This window comes from Schistocerca serialis, chromosome 6, assembly GCF_023864345.2.
Source record: "Schistocerca serialis cubense isolate TAMUIC-IGC-003099 chromosome 6, iqSchSeri2.2, whole genome shotgun sequence".
Lineage (NCBI taxonomy): Eukaryota > Metazoa > Arthropoda > Insecta > Orthoptera > Acrididae > Schistocerca > Schistocerca serialis.
Genome location: NC_064643.1, coordinates 716,285,693 through 716,306,985, shown reverse-complemented (window position 1 = coordinate 716,306,985; position 21,293 = coordinate 716,285,693). Strand labels below are relative to the sequence as shown.

The 21,293-nt window shown below is 38.2% G+C and overlaps 1 protein-coding gene across 5 annotated transcripts in view; it reads left to right on the top strand.

The window, feature by feature from the left end:
• Positions 1-21,293, top strand: part of LOC126484333 (alpha-N-acetylglucosaminidase) — a 372,796-nt gene that overhangs the window by 198,935 nt on the left and 152,568 nt on the right. For 4 of the 5 annotated variants that reach the window (XM_050107785.1, XM_050107782.1, XM_050107780.1 and 1 more), the window contains exons 12-13: positions 3,772-3,844; positions 4,060-4,146. In XM_050107785.1, coding sequence (XP_049963742.1) covers positions 3,772-3,844; positions 4,060-4,146 — 160 coding nt within the window. The remainder of the gene's footprint in view (positions 1-3,771; positions 3,845-4,059; positions 4,147-21,293) is intronic. The other variant, XM_050107783.1, reaches the window with a different exon arrangement.

The window sequence follows — 21,293 nt, the reverse complement described above, 5'->3', positions numbered from 1 at the left end:
CAGGGGAAGATAAAGGACATGAAGATGATGAGATCCATATTTTAGAAAGTGAAGTACTTCAGGCGTTGAGAACAGGAAAGAATGGTAAATCACCGGGACCAGGCAATATCAATCTGGAGTGTCTGAAGTATGGTGGTGACAAAATTGTGAAACTGATAACACAGCTCTTCAACAAAATGATACATGGAGATTCAATACCCAACGAAATGAAGCTAGGTTACATTAATACAATATTTAAGAAAGGGGATCGCAAAATTTGTTCAAACTATCGAGGAATTTGTGTTACAAACACATTAATGAGAATTTTTGCGAAGGTAATTAAAAACAAACTGGAAAAAAATTTTAGAACCCAAGAAGAACAATGTGGATTCACGGCTGGGAGATCATGTGTAGACCATATTTTCACATTACGACAGATTTTGGAGAAACATAGGGAAAAATCAAAAAGTGTAGGATTAATTTTCATAGATCTAGAAAAAGCGTATGATACTGTTGCAAGAAAATTACTTTGGAGAGCACTACATATGGCAAACATAAACCCTTCCTTGATTAAAATAATACAACAGATGTATAAAGATAACATTTGCCAAGTGAAAGTTGGTAATAAACTTTCACTGAAATTTAGAACAAGCAAAGGCCTTTTACAGGGCTGTCCCATGTCACCATCATTATTTAAAATCTATATAGATATTAGCCTTAGAACATGGTCTCGTAAATGTAATAGTATGGGATTAGAAATAAGAGATGGAGTTTACCTACATCATTTATTATTTGCTGATGATCAAGTAGTCGTAGCACAAGATGGGGAGGATGCTAACTATATGTGCAATCAACTAGCAGTAGCATACAAAACTTGGGGTTTGAAGATTAATTACCAAAAAACAGAATACTTGACTAATGATTCAGATGAGCTATACATTGAAGGAAAGAAAATCAAAAAGATAAACACTTTCTGTTATTTGGGATCCATTTTAGAAATCGAGGGAAAATCAGACTCAGAAATCAATAAAAGAATTAGTAGCGGACGGAGGGTCATTGGGATGCTTAACTCAGTCTTATGGAGCAGGAATGTAATTAGCAGAACTAAAAAATTAATATACAAATCCATATTAGAGAGTGTGGTTCTGTATGGAACGGAGACTTGGACAATTAACATGAAGCACATTAAAAAATTACAAGCTCTAGAGATGGACTTTTGGAGAAGATCGGCAAGAATCTCCAGGAAAGAAAAGATATGGAACACCGAAGTAATAAGGAGAATGGAAATAAAAGAAAGAATATATCACGTAATGGATAGGAAGAAATTACAGTGGTACGGGCATGTACGACGAATGGAGGAAGCCAGAATACCAAAATTGATACTGGAGTGGGAACCGGAGGGGAGAAGAAGAAGAGGACGACCTGTGACCACCTGGCTCCAAAATGTACAGCACACAATGAGGAGAATGGGCGCAGAGGAAGAGGACACGCAAGATCGAAACAGCTGGAGAAATATTTTGAGAGTATAGTTTAAGAACGTTTATTGTTTGTATTGTCATTTCCAGGTAAATTATTATGTTGGAGATAAGCCTCTGTAATGAGGAAAAGCTCAAAATAATAAATAATAATAGAAGAAATCTGCTCCATTTGATGTACTTATTACCCTTTGTTTCCTCTTCATGAGATATGATTCAAACCATTTCAAAGCAATTCTCTTATTCCATACCTGTTGAGTTTACAGAGTCAGATGGTTTTGTAAGATCACAGAATATTCCTGCAACTTTAGCTTTCCTATCTAGCCATGAAGTAATTTTTCCAACAAACTCATTTATTTCATCAACTGTGTTTTTACCTGGTTGGAAGTCAGATTGGTTACTTGAAATGATACCATACTGTGTGATGAAGCTTTGTTTCTGTAGAGCTGCAATGTTTTCAAATATTTTTGATATGATTGGGAATATAGAAATGGGAAGATAATTTCTCATGTAATCTTTTGAACCTTTTTTAAACTATGGTTTTACTTCTGCATATTTCAAGACGATTACAGACGTAACCTTCCTCGAACAATTTGTTTATTATGAGAGAGAGAGGATGAGCTATTATGTTGTAAACTTTTTTAATTGCTTTGGTGGGTATCCCATCCAAGCCTGCAGGGTATTTGTTTTTTAAGGAGAGTATGACATTGTCAACAAATGTTTTTGAGACACTGTTGAATTTTTTAAGACATTAACTAATATTGCCTTTCAACCCAGAACTATTTACTTTCTGCTCACTTTGCTACATCTAAATCAGATTTTGATACACTTATGAAGTACTCATTGAAGCACTCAGGTATTTGAGCTGGATTTACAACAGATTTTTCCTTAAGTTTGTTATTTGAAACGTCTTGCCTGTAATTTTTGACATCTGATTCAGACTTAACTACAGACCAGACTGCCCTTGTTTTATGTATTTATTTTGTGCTAGAATGATTTTACCATTTGCCATCTGTTTTGAAGCTTTCACAACTTTTTTAAAAATAGTTTTATAGTTCCTAACATATTTTACAGAATCAGAATCTTTGTTGCACTTCAGCTGATTGTTGTAGCTTCCTTTTCCTCTCACTGGAAATTCTTATTCCTGGTGTTATCCATCATTTCTTACTTGATCTTTTATTGCAATATGATCTTGGTGGGAAAGATTCATTAAATACTCCAAAGAAAAATGTTTAAGAATTTACTAAAGTTTCCAGTTGTTTAACCACCATCCCCGAGAGACAATTTAACTTTGCTTAGTGTCTCATAGAATATTTCAATATATTTGTTTTACTGAAACTTATTTTAATGTAAGTTTTTTTTTTGCATTTTGTTTATCGTGTTTTGGCAGTGAGACAGACAAGGCTTAGTGATCAGAAAGTCTGAGTCTAGACAGAGTTTACATACATTTGCGATGTATTACTTTGTTACAGTGTTATCAGTGCATGCCGCAGAGTGAATATTTTCTCGGGTTAACTCCAAAAAATTTAGTTTAAAAGCAGACTTTTTAACTGAACCAATAAATTTTGTCGATTCTTTATTGCCATTTGCAATGTTTATATTAAAATTGGCTCCTGTTACCATTTATTTCTTCTGTCTGTTTTGTTTCGTTTATGTAGCAAGCACTGGAATTTAGAGAGAAATGGTGTGACTAAAACCCTTTCTGGAATTCTGTAAATCAAAATGATTAATTTGTTAAGGTCTTTAGGCTCTATGCAACAGTGAAAAGCTTCACTGTTTCTGAGATGCCTGCTCCAAGGTTCTCCGCCATAACAGTATGTCCTTTCTCAAAGTTTCTTAGGCCAGTGAATTTTGCCTTTTGGAACCCATATCATCCCTAGAAAGATTCCCTCACTCTTCTCACCCCTGCTTATAACCTTTCCTTATCATTTCACATGCATGAAGCTGCACCAGGTGGTATTCAGCATCACGGTGGGCAGTGGTCATAATAGTTTGGCTCACGTGTGTGTGTGTGTGTGTGTGTGTGTGTGTGTGTGTGTGTGTGTGTGTGTGTGTGTGGGCGCGCGTGCGTGCGCACGTGTGTGCGTAAGTAATCTGATGATGATGATAAAATTACAATGGATTTTGGATTTTTTTTACCACCAAAAAGGTTATTACTTGATTTAAGAATGTGTAAAAGGACATCTTGCTTGAAGAGTTATTCTGAAATCCAACTTGTGATTGACTCGGTATTTTTGTGTTCAGTTCTGGCAGTATATGTAATTATGAAGTATTCTGCACATGGTTTTCTTATATTTTCTGTATATTCTTCTTGTAGGTTTTCTCAGTATGCAACTAGACGCTATGGTGCGTACAATGAAAATGCTGATGAAGCTTGGCAGCTGCTAAAGGTGAGGGAAGTCAGTAATTCAGCTAGACAAATGTATCTGCCATCCATTGTGTGTAGAATTTACCTATTTCATACTAGCAGTATGAACTCAGGTTTCTGTCAGCAACTTTTTTTGATTTCCTAATATTTATGCAGAATTAAGAATATAATAATACATACAGAAAATAGACTGATGTTATGCAGGTTAATGAGCTATTTATGTATTTTTCATGTTAGTCCAGTGTGTACAGCTTCAGAGGCTCCCAGCGTGTCAGAGGAAAATATATAATCTGTCGCCGACCGAGTCTGAAACTTAAATCATTGGTAAACTATAATTTCAATAGTGCATGTTTGTATGGACCTAATGTGAGCAATGGCTTGTAATACATAATTCAGCAGAAAGTGGCTTTATAATAGTATATTTTTGGGCAGCTGTGTGCATGCTGTAGTGAGTCCTCCACTTGTATGAATATTTCAAAATTTCTCAGACTGAGTGATCAGAAGTAAGTACCCAAATTCCCACTAATGACTTAAGATTTTCATAGCAGCCATATTCTTGTTATTGAGGGTGAGATTCATCTGCTGGAAAAATTCAACAACTCATACCACTTGTTTACTTGAAGTTATTAAATTCTCTGCTATTCTTGTGTCAGATGAGAAACTTGTCAGTGTGATGCTTGACACACCTCTTCTCTGGATTCTTGATATAAAGTAACTTTGTTCCCTAAGAAATATGCTATATTTTTTTAGCTAAAAGATACTTTCTCTACTGTGTGAACTATAGACCCTGGACATTGTCATGCATTTTCCAGGACACACGAATCATAATTGTTGGGGAACAGTGTCTTAAAGCTACTACTCTTTTTTTTTTTTCTCTGAAACAACGTTGCTGTTGCTGTCTAAAATCTGAAGACTGATTTGGTACAGCCCTCCACAATAATATACCGCTCTATCAAGTGCCAGCCACTTCATCTCTGCATAACTTCCGCAACCTACATCAATTTAAACCTGCTTACTGTAGTCGAGATAAGGTCTCTTTCTACTGTGTTTGTCTTCTAATTTTCTCTCCTTTACCAACTTTGAGATTCCTTGATAGCTCAGTAAAAACAATGTTATCACCATCAAAATACTTCTGATTGTATATAGTACGAGTGTGATTCAAAAGAAAACCTAAAGAGTTCTATAAAATTTTGAAAAGTTGTGTGATGGAGTTGGTAGGTAGCAGTAGTGTTCCCTGAGGTGTTCCTTGAGGTTCGGAAAGTGACAGACACTTGGCAGAGTGATGCAGAAGAAGGCAGCAGCATCTACAAGAAGATTGCCGCCCTGCTGTCAACATGCACCACAGTCGACCAGTGATCTGCGATGCGTTTTTTTATAATAAAGGTGTCAAAGTAATCTAATTCATTGCAGAATGACAGTGTGCTACTGTGATTCATATTTCTCGTTGCAGCAAGTGACTGCTTCACAGCCTGTGCTCTCTGGATCCCTCTTACCAACACCAGCTTTTCTGAATTGCACAGGTGGGAGCTCTCCTTGCAGTACAACCTATGGTCCCGTAACCTCCTGGCCTCAACCTTTGTTAGTCATTGTCTTTCACCCGCCTACCGCCTTCTCCATTCCCATTCCAGCACTACACTCCCTTTATTCCACCAATGCACTCACAGTCCATTTACTTCCGTCCCCCTCCGTCCAACGTCAGAACTGCACCTAGCTGCCTGACCCACTCTCCACCTTACCCCTGTATGCTCCCAGAAGCAGCACTTTACAGTCCTCCACCACTACCCTTTTATCCCTCCCCCTTACTACCCCGGCCTCCTCCTTACTCCCATCCCCAGATTGCTTCTCCTGCTGCTCGCACTGTGACCTCGGCAGCCAGAGACAGTGGTCATACGTGTGTGAGTTACTTTTGTGTGTGTGTGTGTGTGTGTGTTGATTGTGTCTAATTTGGAACCAGACCTTTTAGCCGAAAGCTTACTTGTTTAACAGTCTTTTTGTTGTGCCTATCTGTGACTCAACATCTCCGCTATATGGTGAGTAAGAATCTGTCCTTTTCATAATATTGTCATCTATTTTCCTTCAGTATCGTGTGTGAGTTACTTTTGTGTGTGTGTGTGTGTGTGTGTGTGTGTGTGTGTATTTTGTCTAATTCGGAAGAAGGCCTTTTAGCCGAAAGTTTACTTGTTTAACAGTCTTTCTGTCGTGCCTATCTGTGACTCAACATCTCCGCTATATGGTGAGTCGCAATCTGTCCTTTTCATAATATTGCCATATATTCTCCTTCACTATTTTCAACAGTCTGATAAAAGTGGAGTGACATTTTGATTCCGCTCCTGCAGAAATCACATGTTTCTGAGGTGAAAAACTTGTCGAGCCATGTTCAGAGGGCATTTTCATTCAGAAAGCAAGTTCCTTGAATGTTGTTTGATAGAGAGCAGAAAAGGTGAAAATCTGAGTGGGGAAGATCAGATGAATAAAGTGTGTGTGGAATGACTTGCCAACCCAACTCTTGTATATTGTATTTTGTCAGTCTAGCTAACTGCAGGTGGGCCTTAGCACATGGTAACATCATTTCACACAGTCTTCCTGGTCATTGTTCTTGGACTGTGTCTGCAAGATATCTCAGTTGTTGACAATAAATTTCGGCAGTTGATGGTTACATCACAGGGAGGCAATTTGTAGTACACCACAATGGTGCTGTACCACCAGATGCATAATATTATCTTGTGGATGTGTGCAGGTCTTTGTACAGGGAGTTGATGCTTTGTTTGGGCTCAGCGATTCTTTTCGTTTCTATATTTTAGCTTAAAGACACCATTTCTCATCACCAGTAGCAATACAGAATAGGAATGATCAGTGCTATTCACAAGCAATTTGATGATGAGCAAGCAGAGATACATATGTGGCTACCCACTGATTTTTGTGATTTTGGCTTGGAGCATGCAGTGCCCAAGCATTCAATATTACAACCTTCCACATTGCTTGCAAATGTCACACAATGGAATTATCACAGTTCAACACATTTTCTCGAGCACAGCTGACATGGATAATTATGGATTAATGCGTTTAAGTGACCTTCATTACGCCCCGAAGGCCTTCCTGAATGTGAATGTTGAGGGGTCACGAATGTCAAAAGATCCTCCTTAAAATAAGAAACCCATTTTCTTGCCATACTCTGTCCAGTGGTGTTATACCCAAACATGGCACAAATGTTTCTGGCTGCCTCTGCTGCTGCCACCCTTATATTGAACTCATACAGAAGAATATGTTGGAAATGTTTTGATTTCTCCACTTGTTGTCATGGTTTTCAGTCCAGAGACTGGTTTGATGCAGCTCTCCATGCTACTCTATCCTGTGCAAGCCTACTGCAACCTACATCCTTCTGAATCTGCTTAGTGTATTAATCTCTTGGTCTCCCTCTATGATTTTTACCCTCCATGCTTCCCTCCAATACTAAATTCGTGATCCCTTAATGCCTCCATACAAGTACTTTCAGAAAAGACTTCGTGACACTTAAATCCATACCCGATGTTAACAAATTTCTCTTTTTCAGAAACACTTTCCTTGCCATATCCAGTCTACATTTTGTATCCTCTCCACTTCAACCATCGTCAGTTATTTTGCTCCCCAAATAGCAAAACTCATTTACTACTTTAAGTGTTTCATTTCCTAATCTAATTCCCTCCGCATCACCTGACTCAATTCGACTACATTCCATTATCCTCATTTTCCTTTTGTTGATGTTCATCTTATATCCTTCTTTCAAGATACTGCCCATTCCGTTCAGCTGCTGTTCCAGGTCCTTTGCTCTCTCTGGCAGAATTAAATGTCGTCGGTAAACCTCAGAGGTTTTATTGCTTCTCCAAGGATTTTAATTCCTACTCCAAAGTTTTCTTTTGTTTTCTTTACTGCTTGCTCAATATACAGATTTAATAACATTGGGGACAGGCTACAACCTTGTCTCACTCCCTTCTCAACCACTGCCTCCCTTTTGTGCCCCTCAACTATTATAACTGTGGTAGGTGGTGGTAAGTTTAGGGTTACCAGTTTTATCTAATGGAAATTTAGGACACATTGGTGAAAAAACGTAGGACATTTGTCAAAAATGTAGGACATTATTGCTCAATGAAAAAAATTGTTTTAATTTCAAATTTAAATGCTATTTATAATATCCACAGGCATATACATTAATTTTTTTTAAATCTGACTCATACAATGTTAAATATGATAATCAACACCGGGTTCCCGGGTTCGATTCCCGGCGGGGTCAGGGATTTTTCTCTGCCTCGTGATGGCTGGGTGTTGTGTGCTGTCCTTAGGTTAGTTAGGTTTAAGTAGTTCTAAGTTCTAGGGGACTTATGACCACAGCAGTTGAGTCCCATAGTGCTCAGAGCCATTTGAACCATGATAATCAACAGCAGCCAGTTATATTTCTCTGAAGAAGTAACCCTGTGCAAAACATTTAGCTTGTTTGAAATATAATCAAAAAATTCCAAACAACTGAAGTTTTTAAAATTATACTTTACAAAAACGATACCTTTGACTGAATCAACAGATGATCTGTTCCTTTCATCTGTCCACTGTGCTCTTAAGAGTGAAAATACTCTTTCAACATTAACATTATGTGCAGGAATAGTAAAAAAATACTGAATTAGTTTCAACAGTTCAGAATGGCAGTCCTCATGCTTGCTACCACTAAAATATCTAATCCACTTATCATTACAGGGCAATTTCTCAAGTTCAGAGCTATGATGCTGCAAAAACTGGTTCACATTACATATCTCATCACAACATTTGACATCATCTATTACAATTCCTTTGTCACTCATGAGCTGTATACACTTTTGTACATCATCCATGCATACTTTATCATTTAAATTTAACCACCTAAAACGACCGAGTTCTGAAAAGGACACACACCATTTACCTAAATAGCCCAGACATTCGCCATACAATGAAACCGCCTCCTGCTCAAAATTGTCAGCTTCTTTATCAAGGCCCTCCTCCCTAGCACGTATCAAGACTTTTTCATCTTTAGTGACATGAAATTACTCTCTAATCTATTCTTGAGAAGACAACACACATTATCTAAAATTGTGACCATCTCAACAATGGATGTTTGTTCACTTTCAAGTTGTTGTATCCAATGGTGGAACACAGACATCAATGATTGTAAGTGATATAAATGAGCCTTACTCAAACTGTTTCAATGAAAATCTTTAGAACTTAGGAGCATTGGATATAGACAAAAAGTAAGATTTTAAAGCCTCATACATTTCAATTATTCTGTCAAGTGCAGGGAACAGAGATAACCACCTGGTTTTACTGTGACTAAGAAGCTTTTTGTAACTAATATCTACAAACTCACAATAATGCTTGAGTTCCTGTGTACTTACTGTATTGTAGAAAAGTAAGTGTACAGCTTGAAAACAATACACTATAAATCTACACTTAAAATATCTGACCCATGCTGAATGGCATTGTTAAGAATGTGAGCTGGGCAACCCACTCCAACTAAATTTTCATTACTATAGTACTATAGTTTGGTGAATACATTTTTGCCCTCTGGTCGACTTATAACACCAAAATTTGTTATCGTATTGTCAGCACCAAATGCAACACATTTCTTTTCTATTCCTACCCCTACTAAAGTGTCTCGAACATTTGATGATATTGTTTCTGCACTTTCATTTTATGTAGTTTTAATTTCGATTACCTGTGTCTGCATACTGTCAGCTTTAAGGTCAAAATATTGTATTAAAATAGGGAATACTTTCTGGGAACCATTATTACTGCTGTCGGTACTAACCCCTAAAAAAGAAATTTCTTTTAGACGTTGTATCACCACGTCAACAGAATGTGGTGCTAGGACTTTATTAATAATCACTTTGGTCATTGTTCTTGCGCACGAAACTTTCTTTGCAATTTGAGAATTGCTGTATAGTTTTGTGTTTAGCTTCATCATGCACTCCACGGATTTGTATGATGCTTGGTGATTAACAACATGAAATGCAAGTGTTGCTTCTGCAGTGCTAAAATGATATGCTGACTGTGTGGGCTGAGCAAAGAAAGCAAAGAAACCTTTAATATCTGAAGTACTGGCAGAATTTTGAGATGTTTTATGTTTCTTGGAAGACAGGTGTACTTCCAAATCTTGTGCACCTACAAGAGAAACGTTTCCGTCTTAATATATTTGCATTTTCGTTTCAGCATTTCGGCTTGTAAAAAAGTACTGTGAATTGACTGTTGACTTTCCTCAATCTTAATCTTCAATAACCAAACTGCAAATGGAAGAGAGAGAAAATCAAGTCATTGGTTCTTCACATCTGTATTATGATTTGTTGTCTCAATTTCCCGCCATTCATCGCACCGTTACCAACATCTGCACGGCACGCAGGCACCGCCGACACCAAAGTCCATATGAACCCAGAGTTCAAATGCTGTGTAGCCACATCTATTGTTCTTTATTACTATGGAATGTATATGCTGTATCACTGTAGCTGTGTTGCCATACCAACTTGCAGTTGCTGTTAATAACCAATTATTCGTTTCTATTTTCACAGATGCCAGATCATTTCTAATGATCACTGTTTATTTCTGAAAATGTAGGATATTAGAGACTTTTCAAAAATTCCCCCCAGATGACGGACAAATGATTAAAATGTAGGGCATGTCCGGGAATTACCAGGCATCTGGTAACCCTAGGTAAGTTCCTGTGGGACTCTTATAACTGCCATCTGGTTTCTATACAAATTGTAGATAGCCTTTTGCTCCCTGTATTTTACACCTGCCACCTTCAGAATTTGAAAGAGTGTATTCCAGTCAACATTGTCAAAAGCTATCTCTAAGTCTAGAAAATGCTAGAAATATAGGTTTGCCTTTCCTTAACCCATCTTCTAATGTAAGTCTACGGAATCCAAAGTGATCTTCCTCGAGGTCGGCTTGTACCAGTTTTTCCATTTGTCTGTAAAGAATTCGTTTTAGTATTTTTCAACCATGACTTATTAAACTGATGGTTTGTTAATTTTACCACCTGTCAACACCTGCTGTGTTTGGGATTGGAATTATTATATTCTTCTTGAAGTCTGAGGATACTTCACCCGTTTCATACATGTTGTTCACCAGATGGGAGAGTTTTGGCATGGCTGGCTCTCCAAGGCTATCAGTTGTTCTAATGGAATGTCGTCTACTCCCAGAACCTTGTTTCGACTTAGATCTTTCAGTGCTCTGTCAAATTATTCACTCCTTTCAGTGCTCTGTCAATTTATTCTCTCAGTATCACATCTTCCATCTCGTCTTCATCTATGTCCTCTTCAATTTCCATAACAATGCCCTCAAGTACATCTCCCCTGTATAGACCCTTTATATTCTCCTTCCATCTTTCTGCTTTCCCTTCTTTGCTTAGAAATGGGTTGCCATCTGAGCTCATGATATTCATGCAGTTGGTTCTCTTTTCTCGAAAGGTCTCGTTAATTTCCCTGTAGGCAGTATATATGCTTCTACATCCTTATATTTGTCCTATAGCCATTTCTGCCTAGCCATTTTGCACTTCCTGTTGATCTCATTTTTGAGACGTTTGTATTCCTTTTCGTCTGCTTCATTTACTGCATTTTTATATTTTCTCCTTTCATCAATTAAATTCACTATTTATTCTGTTACCCAAGGATTTCTACAAGCCCTCGTTTTTTTAGCTATTTGATCCTCTGCTGCCTCAGAGCTACCCATTCTTCTTCTACTGTATTTCTTTCTTCTATTCTTGTCAGTCGTTCCCTACTGCTCTCTCTGAAACTGTCTACAACCTGTGGTTCTTTCAGTTTATCGAGGTTCCATCTCCTTAAGTTCCTACCTTTCTGCAGTTTCTTTAGTTTTAATCTACAGTTCATAACCAATAAATTATCATCAGAATCCACACCTGCTCCAGGAAATGTCTTACAATTTAAAACGTGGTTCCTAAATTTCTGTCTTACCATAATATAATCTATCTGAAACCTTCCATTGTCTCCAGGCCTCTTCCACACATGCAACCTTCTTTCATGATTCTTAAACCAAGTGTTAGCTATGATTAAGTTATGCTCTGTGCAGAATTCTGTCAGGTGGCTTTCTCTTTCATTCCTTACCCCAAGTCCATATTCATTTACTACTTTTCCTTCTCCTACTATCAAATTCCAGTCCCCCATCACTATTAAATTTTTGTCTCCCTTAACTATCTGAATAATTTCCTTTATCACATTATACATTTCTTCATCTTGTCATCATCTGTGGAGCTAGTTGGCATATAGACTTGTACTACTGTGGTAGGCATAGGCTTTGTGTCTGTTTTTGCTACAATAATGTGTCCACTATGATGTTCATAGTAGCTTACCCGAGTTACTATTTTTTTATTCAGTATTAAACCTACTTCATCTAGCACTCCATTTTTTAGTGTTCTCAGCTCCACTCACTATCTTCAAAGACAAAATGATAGTAAGTAAACTCAAGTAGCAACAGTGAACTACAAATAAAAAATGGCAATCAATAAATAACTCCAAAGCAACCAGAAAACACACATGCAAAACAAAAATGCTATGAACTTATGCACAAACCTAATGATAGAAGTGATGTGATAACCAGAAGAGTTATGTATTGGTAGAAAGGGCAGTTAACAATTCAAATATATAGTAATGATTGGGAAACTCACAGAGGATTCTTTATCAAGGAAGATACAGCAGCACAGTAAAAGAAAGACACAAAGAAAAATATATAGCATATGCATCTGTTTACCTTGTAGCAAGGAAAATATCAACTGTTCTAGTTTATCAGTCAAGTCAAATGCTGTTACTATTATTACTTTTTTTGGTCTTGAATTTTTGTGTGCCTCTAGCATCTTGTTAATTTCCACCTCATTATGCCCAGCTTTGCCTCTCTCTTAACTTGTGCGAGTGTACCGTATTTATCCGATTATAAAACAAGGTTTTTCCCACATTTATCATTAGAAAAATATGGGGCCGTCTTTTATTTGCAGATCAAACTATTGCTGCTGAGATCAACATTTGTACATTGTTCAGTAGATTAATATAGGGGTTGTCTTATATTTACAGATGAAGGTTTGGCTTTTAAGTTTCCTACAAATTTACTTTGAACAATCCTGGAGGGTAGGGCATATCAGACAATACTTGCAATCAAATAGGTTCGAGATCTCTGAAAGCACTGAAGTGGTCGATACAGTATCAACATTGCTTGAACAATTGTATGATATTTGACTTGCGGCACTAGTGGAAGGGTTAAGTGAGGAACTATGAACTAACTGCTACAATAGTCTAATGTTCTGCTTAAAAATTGACAATTTCATGAAAGATAGGAGAAAATAACATTAAATTATATCAACTTCCAAACTTTTGTTGTATTTGAACAAGTTTGCAGTAAAACTTATCGTGCGTGTATCGATACTGTATACATATATTTATGCTGCATCCAGAGGCGTAAAACTTGTCCTTCAGAAACCAATACTGGATTCTGAGCCCTAAGTCAGTATTTTATTTGGTTGTGGGAAACTAATGACTTGCCAAGTTGGTTTGCAAATGAGAAAATCGTTTGCTGTAAATGTGTTAGAAAACTGGTTTCTTGAAGAAGAGAGAAATTCCTGACAGGAACAAATTTAGAAGATTGATGAACAACTACCAAGAATTTAAAATGGCATCAACGTCCAAAGGTGGGGAGGACCTTTGTCGAAGACCATAAACAGGCATTTTTTGGTGGGCTCAGAAGATACTGGCAGGAAAGTCAAAGCTGGAACAAGAACAAGACTTAGACACTAAAATGAAATTGGTTGTTACCACGCAGTCTATAGAGGCTCAACTCGATAACTGAGAAGAAGAAGAAGTTAGAAAACTGGAGAAACTTGTTATCAGCCTTTAGTCATCTTTAGAACAAGACAATGACTTTCAGATGAAATGAAAAGGGCTATTAATCTAAAATGAAATGTCTAACAAACACAATGAATCATATCAACCCTTAGCTTCCCAGGTCATTTTCTTTCACACTTTGTCCCAGATGCAGTCTGACAGACCAATATATTTATATAGCCATAAAAATTGATTTCAACAATTTCAGCAAAACAATCAGTTTTTTATGTGAAAGGTTGCATTTATTCCACTCAAAAATATATGTTGTTGTTGTCTTCAGTCCTGAGACTGGTTTGATGCACCTCTCCATGCTACTCTATCCTGTGCCAGCTTCTTCATCTCCCAGTACATACTGCAACCTACATCCTTCTGAATCTGCTTAGTGTATTCATCTCTTGGTCTCCCTCTACGATTTTTACCCTCCACGCTGCCCTCCAATGCTAAATTTGTGATCCCTTGATGCCTCACAACATGTCCTACCAACCGATCCCTTCTTCTTGTCAAGTTGTGCCACAAACTCCTCTTCTCCCCAATTCTATTCAATACCTCCTCATTAGTTATGTGATCTACCTATCTAATCTTCAGCATTCTTCTGTAGCACCACATTTCAAAAGCTTCTATTCTCTTCTTGTCCAAACTAGTTATCGTCCATGTTTCACTTCCATACATGGCTACGCTCCATACAAATACTTTCAGAAATGACTTCCTGACACTTAAATCTATACTCGATGTTAACAAATTTCTCTTCTTCAGAAACGCTTTCCTTGCCAGTCTACATTTTACATCCTCTCTACTTCGACCATCATCAGTTATTTTGCTCCCCAAATAGCAAAACTCCTTTACTACTTTAAGTGTCTCATTTCCTAATCTAATTCCCTCAGCATCACCCGACTTAATTCGACTACATTGATCCTTGTTTTGCTTTTGTTGATGTTCATCTTATATCCTCCTTTCAAGACACTGTCCATTCCGTTCAACTGCTCTTCCAAGTCCTCTGCTGTCTCTGACAGAATTACAATGTCATCGGTGAACCACAACATTTTTATTTCTTCTCCATGGATTTGAATACCTACTCCGAATTTTTCTTTTGTTTCCTTCACTGCTTGCTCAATATACAAATTGAATAACATCGGGGAGAGGCTACAACCCTGTCTCACTCCCTTCCCAACCACTGCTCCCTTTTATGGCCCTCGACTCTTATAACTGCCATCTGGTTCCTGTACAAATTGTAAATAGCCTTTCGCTCCCTGTATTTTACCCCTGCCATCTTTAGAATCTGAAAGAGAGTATTCCAGTCAACATTGTCAAAAGCTTTCTCCAAGTCTACAAATGCTAGAAACGTAGGTTTGCCTTTCCTTAATCTATTTTCTAAGATAAGTCGTAGGGTCAGCATTGCCTCATGTGTTCCAACATTTCTGCGGAATCCAAACTGATCTTCTCTGAGGTCGGCTTCTACCAGTTTTTCCATTTGACTGTAAAGAATTTGCGTTATTATTTTGCAGCAGTGACTTATTAAACTGATAGTTTGGTAATTTTCACATCTGTCAACAGCTGCTTTCTTTGGGATTGTAATTATTATATTCTTCTTGAAGTCTGACGGTATTTCACCGGTCTCATACATCTTGCTCAGCAGATGGTAGAGTTTTGTCAGGACTGGCTCTCCCAAGGCCGTCAGCAGTTCCAATGGAATGTTGTCTACTCCCGGGGCCTTGTTTCGACACAGGCACTTTCAGTGCTTTGTCAAACTCTTCACGCAGTATCACATCTCCCATTTCATCTTCATCTACATCCTCTTCCATTTTTCCATAATATTGTCCTCAAGTACATCACCCTTGTATAGACCTTCTATATACTCCTTCCAACTTTCTGCTTTCCCTTCTTTGCTTAGAACTGGGTTTACATCTGAGCTCTTGATATTCATACAAGTGGCTCTCTTTTCTCCAAAGGTCTCTTTAATTTTCCTGTAGGCAGTATCTATCTTACTCCTAGTGAGATAAGCCTCCACATCCTTACATTTGTCCTCTAGCCATCCCTGCTTAGCCATTTTGCACTTCCTGGCAATCTCATTTTTGAGACGTTTGTATCCCTTTTTGCCTGCTTCATTTACTGCGTTTTTATATTTTCTCCTTTCATCCATTAAATTCAATATTTCTTCTGTTACCTAAGGATTTCTACCAGTCCTTGTCTTTTTACTTTCTTGATCCTCTGTCACCTTCACTACTTCATCCCTCAGAGCTACCCATTCTTCTTCTACTGTATTTATTTCCCCCACTCCTGTCAGTTGTTCCCTTATGCTGTCCCTGAAACTCTGTACAACCTCTGCTTTAGTCAGTTTATCCAGGTCCCATCTCCTTAAATTCCCACCTCTTTGCAGTTTCTTCAGTTTTAATCTACAGTTCATAACCAATAGATTGTGGTCAGAGTCCACATCTGCCCCTGGAAATGTCTTACAATTTAAAATCTGGTTCCTAAATCTCTGTCTTACCATTATATAATCTATCTGATACCTTCTAGTATCTCCAGGATTCTTCCATGTATATAACCTTCTTTTATGATTCTTGAACCAAGTGTTAGCTATGATTAAGTTATGTTCTGTGCAAAATTCTACCACACGGCTTCCTCTTTCATTTCTCTCTCCCAATCCATATTCACTCACTATGTTTCCTTCTCTCCCTTTTCCTACTCTCGAATTCCAGTCACCCATGACTATTAAATTTTTGTCTCCCTTCACTACCTGAATAATTCTTTTATCTCATCATACATTTCATCAATTTCTTCATCATCTGCAGAGCTAGTTGGCATATAAGCTTGTACTACTGTAGTAGGCATGGGCTTCGTGTCTATCTTGGCCACAATAATGCATTCACTACGCTGTTTGTAGTAGCTTACCCGCACTCCTATTTTTTTATTCATTATTAAACCTACTCCTGCATTACCCCTATTTGATTTTGTATTTATAACCCTGTGTTCACCTGACCGAAAGTCTTGTTCCTCCCGTCACCGAACTTCACTAATTCCCACTATAACTAACTTTAACCTATCCATTTCCCTTTTTAAATTTTCTAACCTACCTGCCTGATTAATGGATCTGACATTCCACACTCCGATCCGTAGAACGCCAGTTTTCTTTCTCGTGATAACGATGTGCTCCTGAGTAGTCCCCGCCCGGAGATCCGAATGGGGGACTATTTTACCTCCGGAATATGTTACCCAAGAGGATGCCATCATTATTTAACCATACAGTAAAGCTGCATGCCCTCGGGAAAAATTACGGCTGTAGTTTCCCCTTGCTTTCAGCCGTTCGCAGTTCCAGAACAGTAAGGCCATTTTGGTTAGTTTTACAGGGCCGGATCAGTCAATCATCCAGACTGTTGCCCCTGTAACTACTGAAAAGGCTGCTGCCCCTCTTGAGGAACCACACGTTTGTCTGGCCTCTCAACAGATACCCCTCCGTTGTGGTTGCACCTACGGTACGGCCATCTGTATCGCTGAGGCACGCAAGCCTCCCCACCAACGGTAAGGTCCATTGTTCATGGTTCATATACAAAAAAATTATAAAGTTAATTTTTACGAAAAAAGGGTGTTTAAACACAAAACTGCAGATAATGAACATAATATTACATAATAATGTTAATGATGATTTTAAGAGAATAATAGTGAAAGCAGCAGATGATCAAATAGGTAAAAAGACAAGGTAGAAATCCTTGGATAAGACAAGAGATATTTAATTTAATTGATGATTTGCCTCAAAATGGCCAAGCATGAATGGCCAGAGGACAAGTGTAAGGATTTAGAAGCATATTCCTGTAAGCCAAAGGCAGGTACAGCCTACAGGACAGTTAAAGAGGCCTATGGAGAATAGAGAAGCAGCTGTATGAATATGAAGAGCTCAGATGGAACATCAATATTAAGCAAAAAAGGGAAAGCTGAAAGGTGGAAGGAATATATAGAGGGAGATGATCTTGAAGGCAATATTATAGAAAGGGAAGCGGATGTAGATGAAGACGAGATGGGAGATACAATACTTTGAGAAGAAGTTGACAGAGCACCGACTGATCTAACTCGAAATAAGGCCTCGTGAGTACAAGACATTCCGTCAGAACTACTAATAGCCATGGGAGAGCCAGCCATGACAAACTCTTTCATCTGGTGTGCAAGATGTATGAGAAAGGTGAAATAACCTCAGGCTACAAGAAGAATGTAATAATTCTATTTCCAAAGAAAGTAGTTGCTGACAGATGTGGAAATTACCGAACTATCAGTTTAATAAGTAATGATTGCTAAATACTGACACGAATTCTTTAAATAGGAATGGAAAAACTGGTAGAAGATCAGTTTCGATTCTGGAGTAATGTAGGAACATGTGAGGCAATTCTGATCCTACGACTTATCTTAGAAGATAGGTTAAGGAAAGGCAAACCTACGTTTATGGCATTTGATGACTTGGAGAAGGCTTTTGACAATGTTGACTGGAATACTCATTGACATTCTGAAGGCAGCAGGGGTAAAATCAGAGAGCGAAAGGCTTTTCCAACTTGCAAAGAAACCAGACAGCAGTTATACGAGTAGAGGGGCAAAAAAAGGAAGGAACGGTTGAGAAGGTGTGACGAAGCAAGCTGGGATAATTTTACTTCCCCTCTTGTTTGCCATCTTTCTACTTAAATTCCTTTAAAAAAAAAAAAAAAATATTAACTAATTACCGTTAACATAGGTGAATATAATCTGTATTTTCATTATAGAGAAAGGTTGACCCTCAGTTTTAAAGAATATAAGACCAGATCTAATTTTATGCTTAGTTTTATGTATGTAATTGATTTTCTGATTTATTTGAACTATTCCTAGTTAGTGTCTTTCATTATAGGAGAAATCAATGATTGTTTCGTGAGTTAAATTCTATTGTTGACATATAAACAAATATGAATACTGTAATATTTGTAAACATTTGAAGGATGAAGTGCTAGTAGTTGTAAAGTATTTATTTGGGTCTATTCGAAAACATGCTAGCAAAGCCAGCCCTTAATTAATTCCAAAGTAATTAACAATTTTGTCAAAAGTACTGTTTGCGTACTTATATTTGTTAATTTCATGACTTCTACATCTACATCTACATCTACATGATTACTCTGCAATTCACATTTAAGTGCTTGGCAGAGGGTTCATCAAACCACAATCATACTATCTTTCTACCATTCCACTCCCGAACAGCGCGTGGGAGAAACAAACACCTAAACCTTTCTGTTTGAGTTCTGATTTCTCTTATTTTATTTTGATGATCATTCCTACCTATGTGGGTTGGGCTCAACAAAATATTTTCACATTCGGAAGAGAAAGTTGGTGACTGAAATTTCGTAAATAGATCTCGCTGCGACGAAACACGTCTTTGCTTTAATGACTTCCATCCCCGCAGCAGTATTCTAACAGAGGACGAACGAGTGTATTTTAAGCTGTCTCTTTAGCGGACTTGTTGCATCTTCTAAGTGTCCTGCCAATGAAACGCAACCTTTGGCTCGCCTTCCCCACAATATTATCTATGTGGTCTTTCCAACTGAAGTTGTTCATAATTTTAACACCCAGGTACTTAGTTGAATTGACAGCCTTGAGAATTGTACTATTTATCGAGTAATCGAATTCCAACGGATTTCTTTTGGAACTCATGCGGATCACCTCACACTTTTCGTTATTTAGCGTCAACTGCCACCTGCCACACCATACAGCAATCTTTTCTAAATCGCTTTGCAACTGATACTGCTCTTCGGATGACCTTACTAGACGCTAAATTACAGTATCATCTGCGAACAACCTAAGAGAACTGCTCAGATTGTTACCCAGGTCATTTATACAGATCAGGAACAGCAGAGGTCCCAGGTCGCTTCCCTGGGGAACACCTGATATCACTTCAGCTTTACTCGATGATTTGCCGTTTATTACTACGAACTGCGACCTTCCTGACAGGAAATCACGAATCCGGTCGCACAACTGAGACGATACCCCATAGGCCCGCAGCTTGATTAGAAGTCGCTTGTGAGGAACGGTGTCAAAAGCTTTCTGGAAAGCTAGAAATATGGAATCAACTTGAGATCCTCTGTCGATAGTGGCCATTACTTCGTGCGAATAAAGAGCTAGCTGCGTTGCACAAGAACGATGTTTTCTGAAACCATGCTGATTACGTATCAATAGATCGTTCCCTTCGAGGTGATTCACAATGTTTGAATACAGTATATGCTCCAAAACCCTACTGCAAACCGACGTCAATGATATACTACCCTTCTTAAACACTGGTGCTTCCTGCGCAATTTTGCAATCTGTAGGTACAGATCTATTGGTGAGCGAGCGATTGTATATGATTGCTAAGTAGGGAGCTATTGTATCAGCGTAATCTGAAAGGAACCTAATCAGTATACAATCTGGACCTGAAGACTTGTCCGTATCAAGCGATTTGAGTTGCTTCGCAACCTCTAAGGTATCTACTTCTAAGAAACTCATGCTAGCAGCTGTTCGTGTTTCAAATTCTGGAATATTCCATTCGTCTTCCCTGGTGAAAGAATTTCGGAAAACTGTGTCCAATAACTCCGCTTTAGCGGCACAGTCGTCGGTAACAGTACCATCGGCACTGTGCAGTGAAGGTATTGACGGCGTCTTGCCGCTTGTGTACTTTACATATGACCAGAATTTCTCCAGATTTTCTACCAAATTTTGAGACAATGTTTCATTGTGGAACCTATTAAAGGCATCTCGCATTGAAGTTCGTGCCAAATTTTGCGCGTCTGTAAATTTTAGCCAATCTTCGGGATTTCGCGCTCTTCTGAACTTCGCGTGCTTTTTCCATTGCCTCTGCAACAGCGTTCGGACCTGTTTTGTGTACCATGGGGGATCAGTTCCCTCTCTTACCAATTTATGAGGTATGAATCTCTCAATTGCTGTTGCTACTATATCTTGGAATTTGAGCCACATCTCGTCTACATTTGCATAGTCAGTTCGGAAGGACTGGAGATTGTCTCTTAGGAAGGCTTCTAGTGACACTTTATCTGCTTTTTTAAATAAAATTATTTTGCGTTTGTTTCTGATGGATTTCGAAGAAACAGTATTGAGCCTAGCTACAACGACCTTGTGATCACTAATCCCTGTATCAGTCATGATGCTCTCTATTAACTCTGGATTGTTTGTGGTGAAGAGGTCAAGTGTGTTTTTGCAACCATTTACAATTTGCGTGGGTTCGTGGACTAACTGCTTGAAATAATTTTCAGAGAAAGCATTTAGGACAATCTCGGAAGACATTTTCTGCCTACCACCGATTTTGAACAAGTATTTTTGCCAACATATCGAGGGAAGGTTGAAGTCCCCACCAACTATAACCATATGAGTGGGGTATCTATTTGTTACGAAACTCAAATTTTCTCTGAACTGTTCAGCAACTATATCATCAGAGTCTGGGGTTCGGTAGAAGGAGCTAATTATTAACTTAGTTCGGCTGTTAAGTATAACCTCCACCCATACCAATTTGCACGGAGTATCTACTTCGACTTCACTACAAGATAAATCACTACTGGCAGACACAAACACTACACCACCAATTCTGCCTAATCTGTCTTTCCT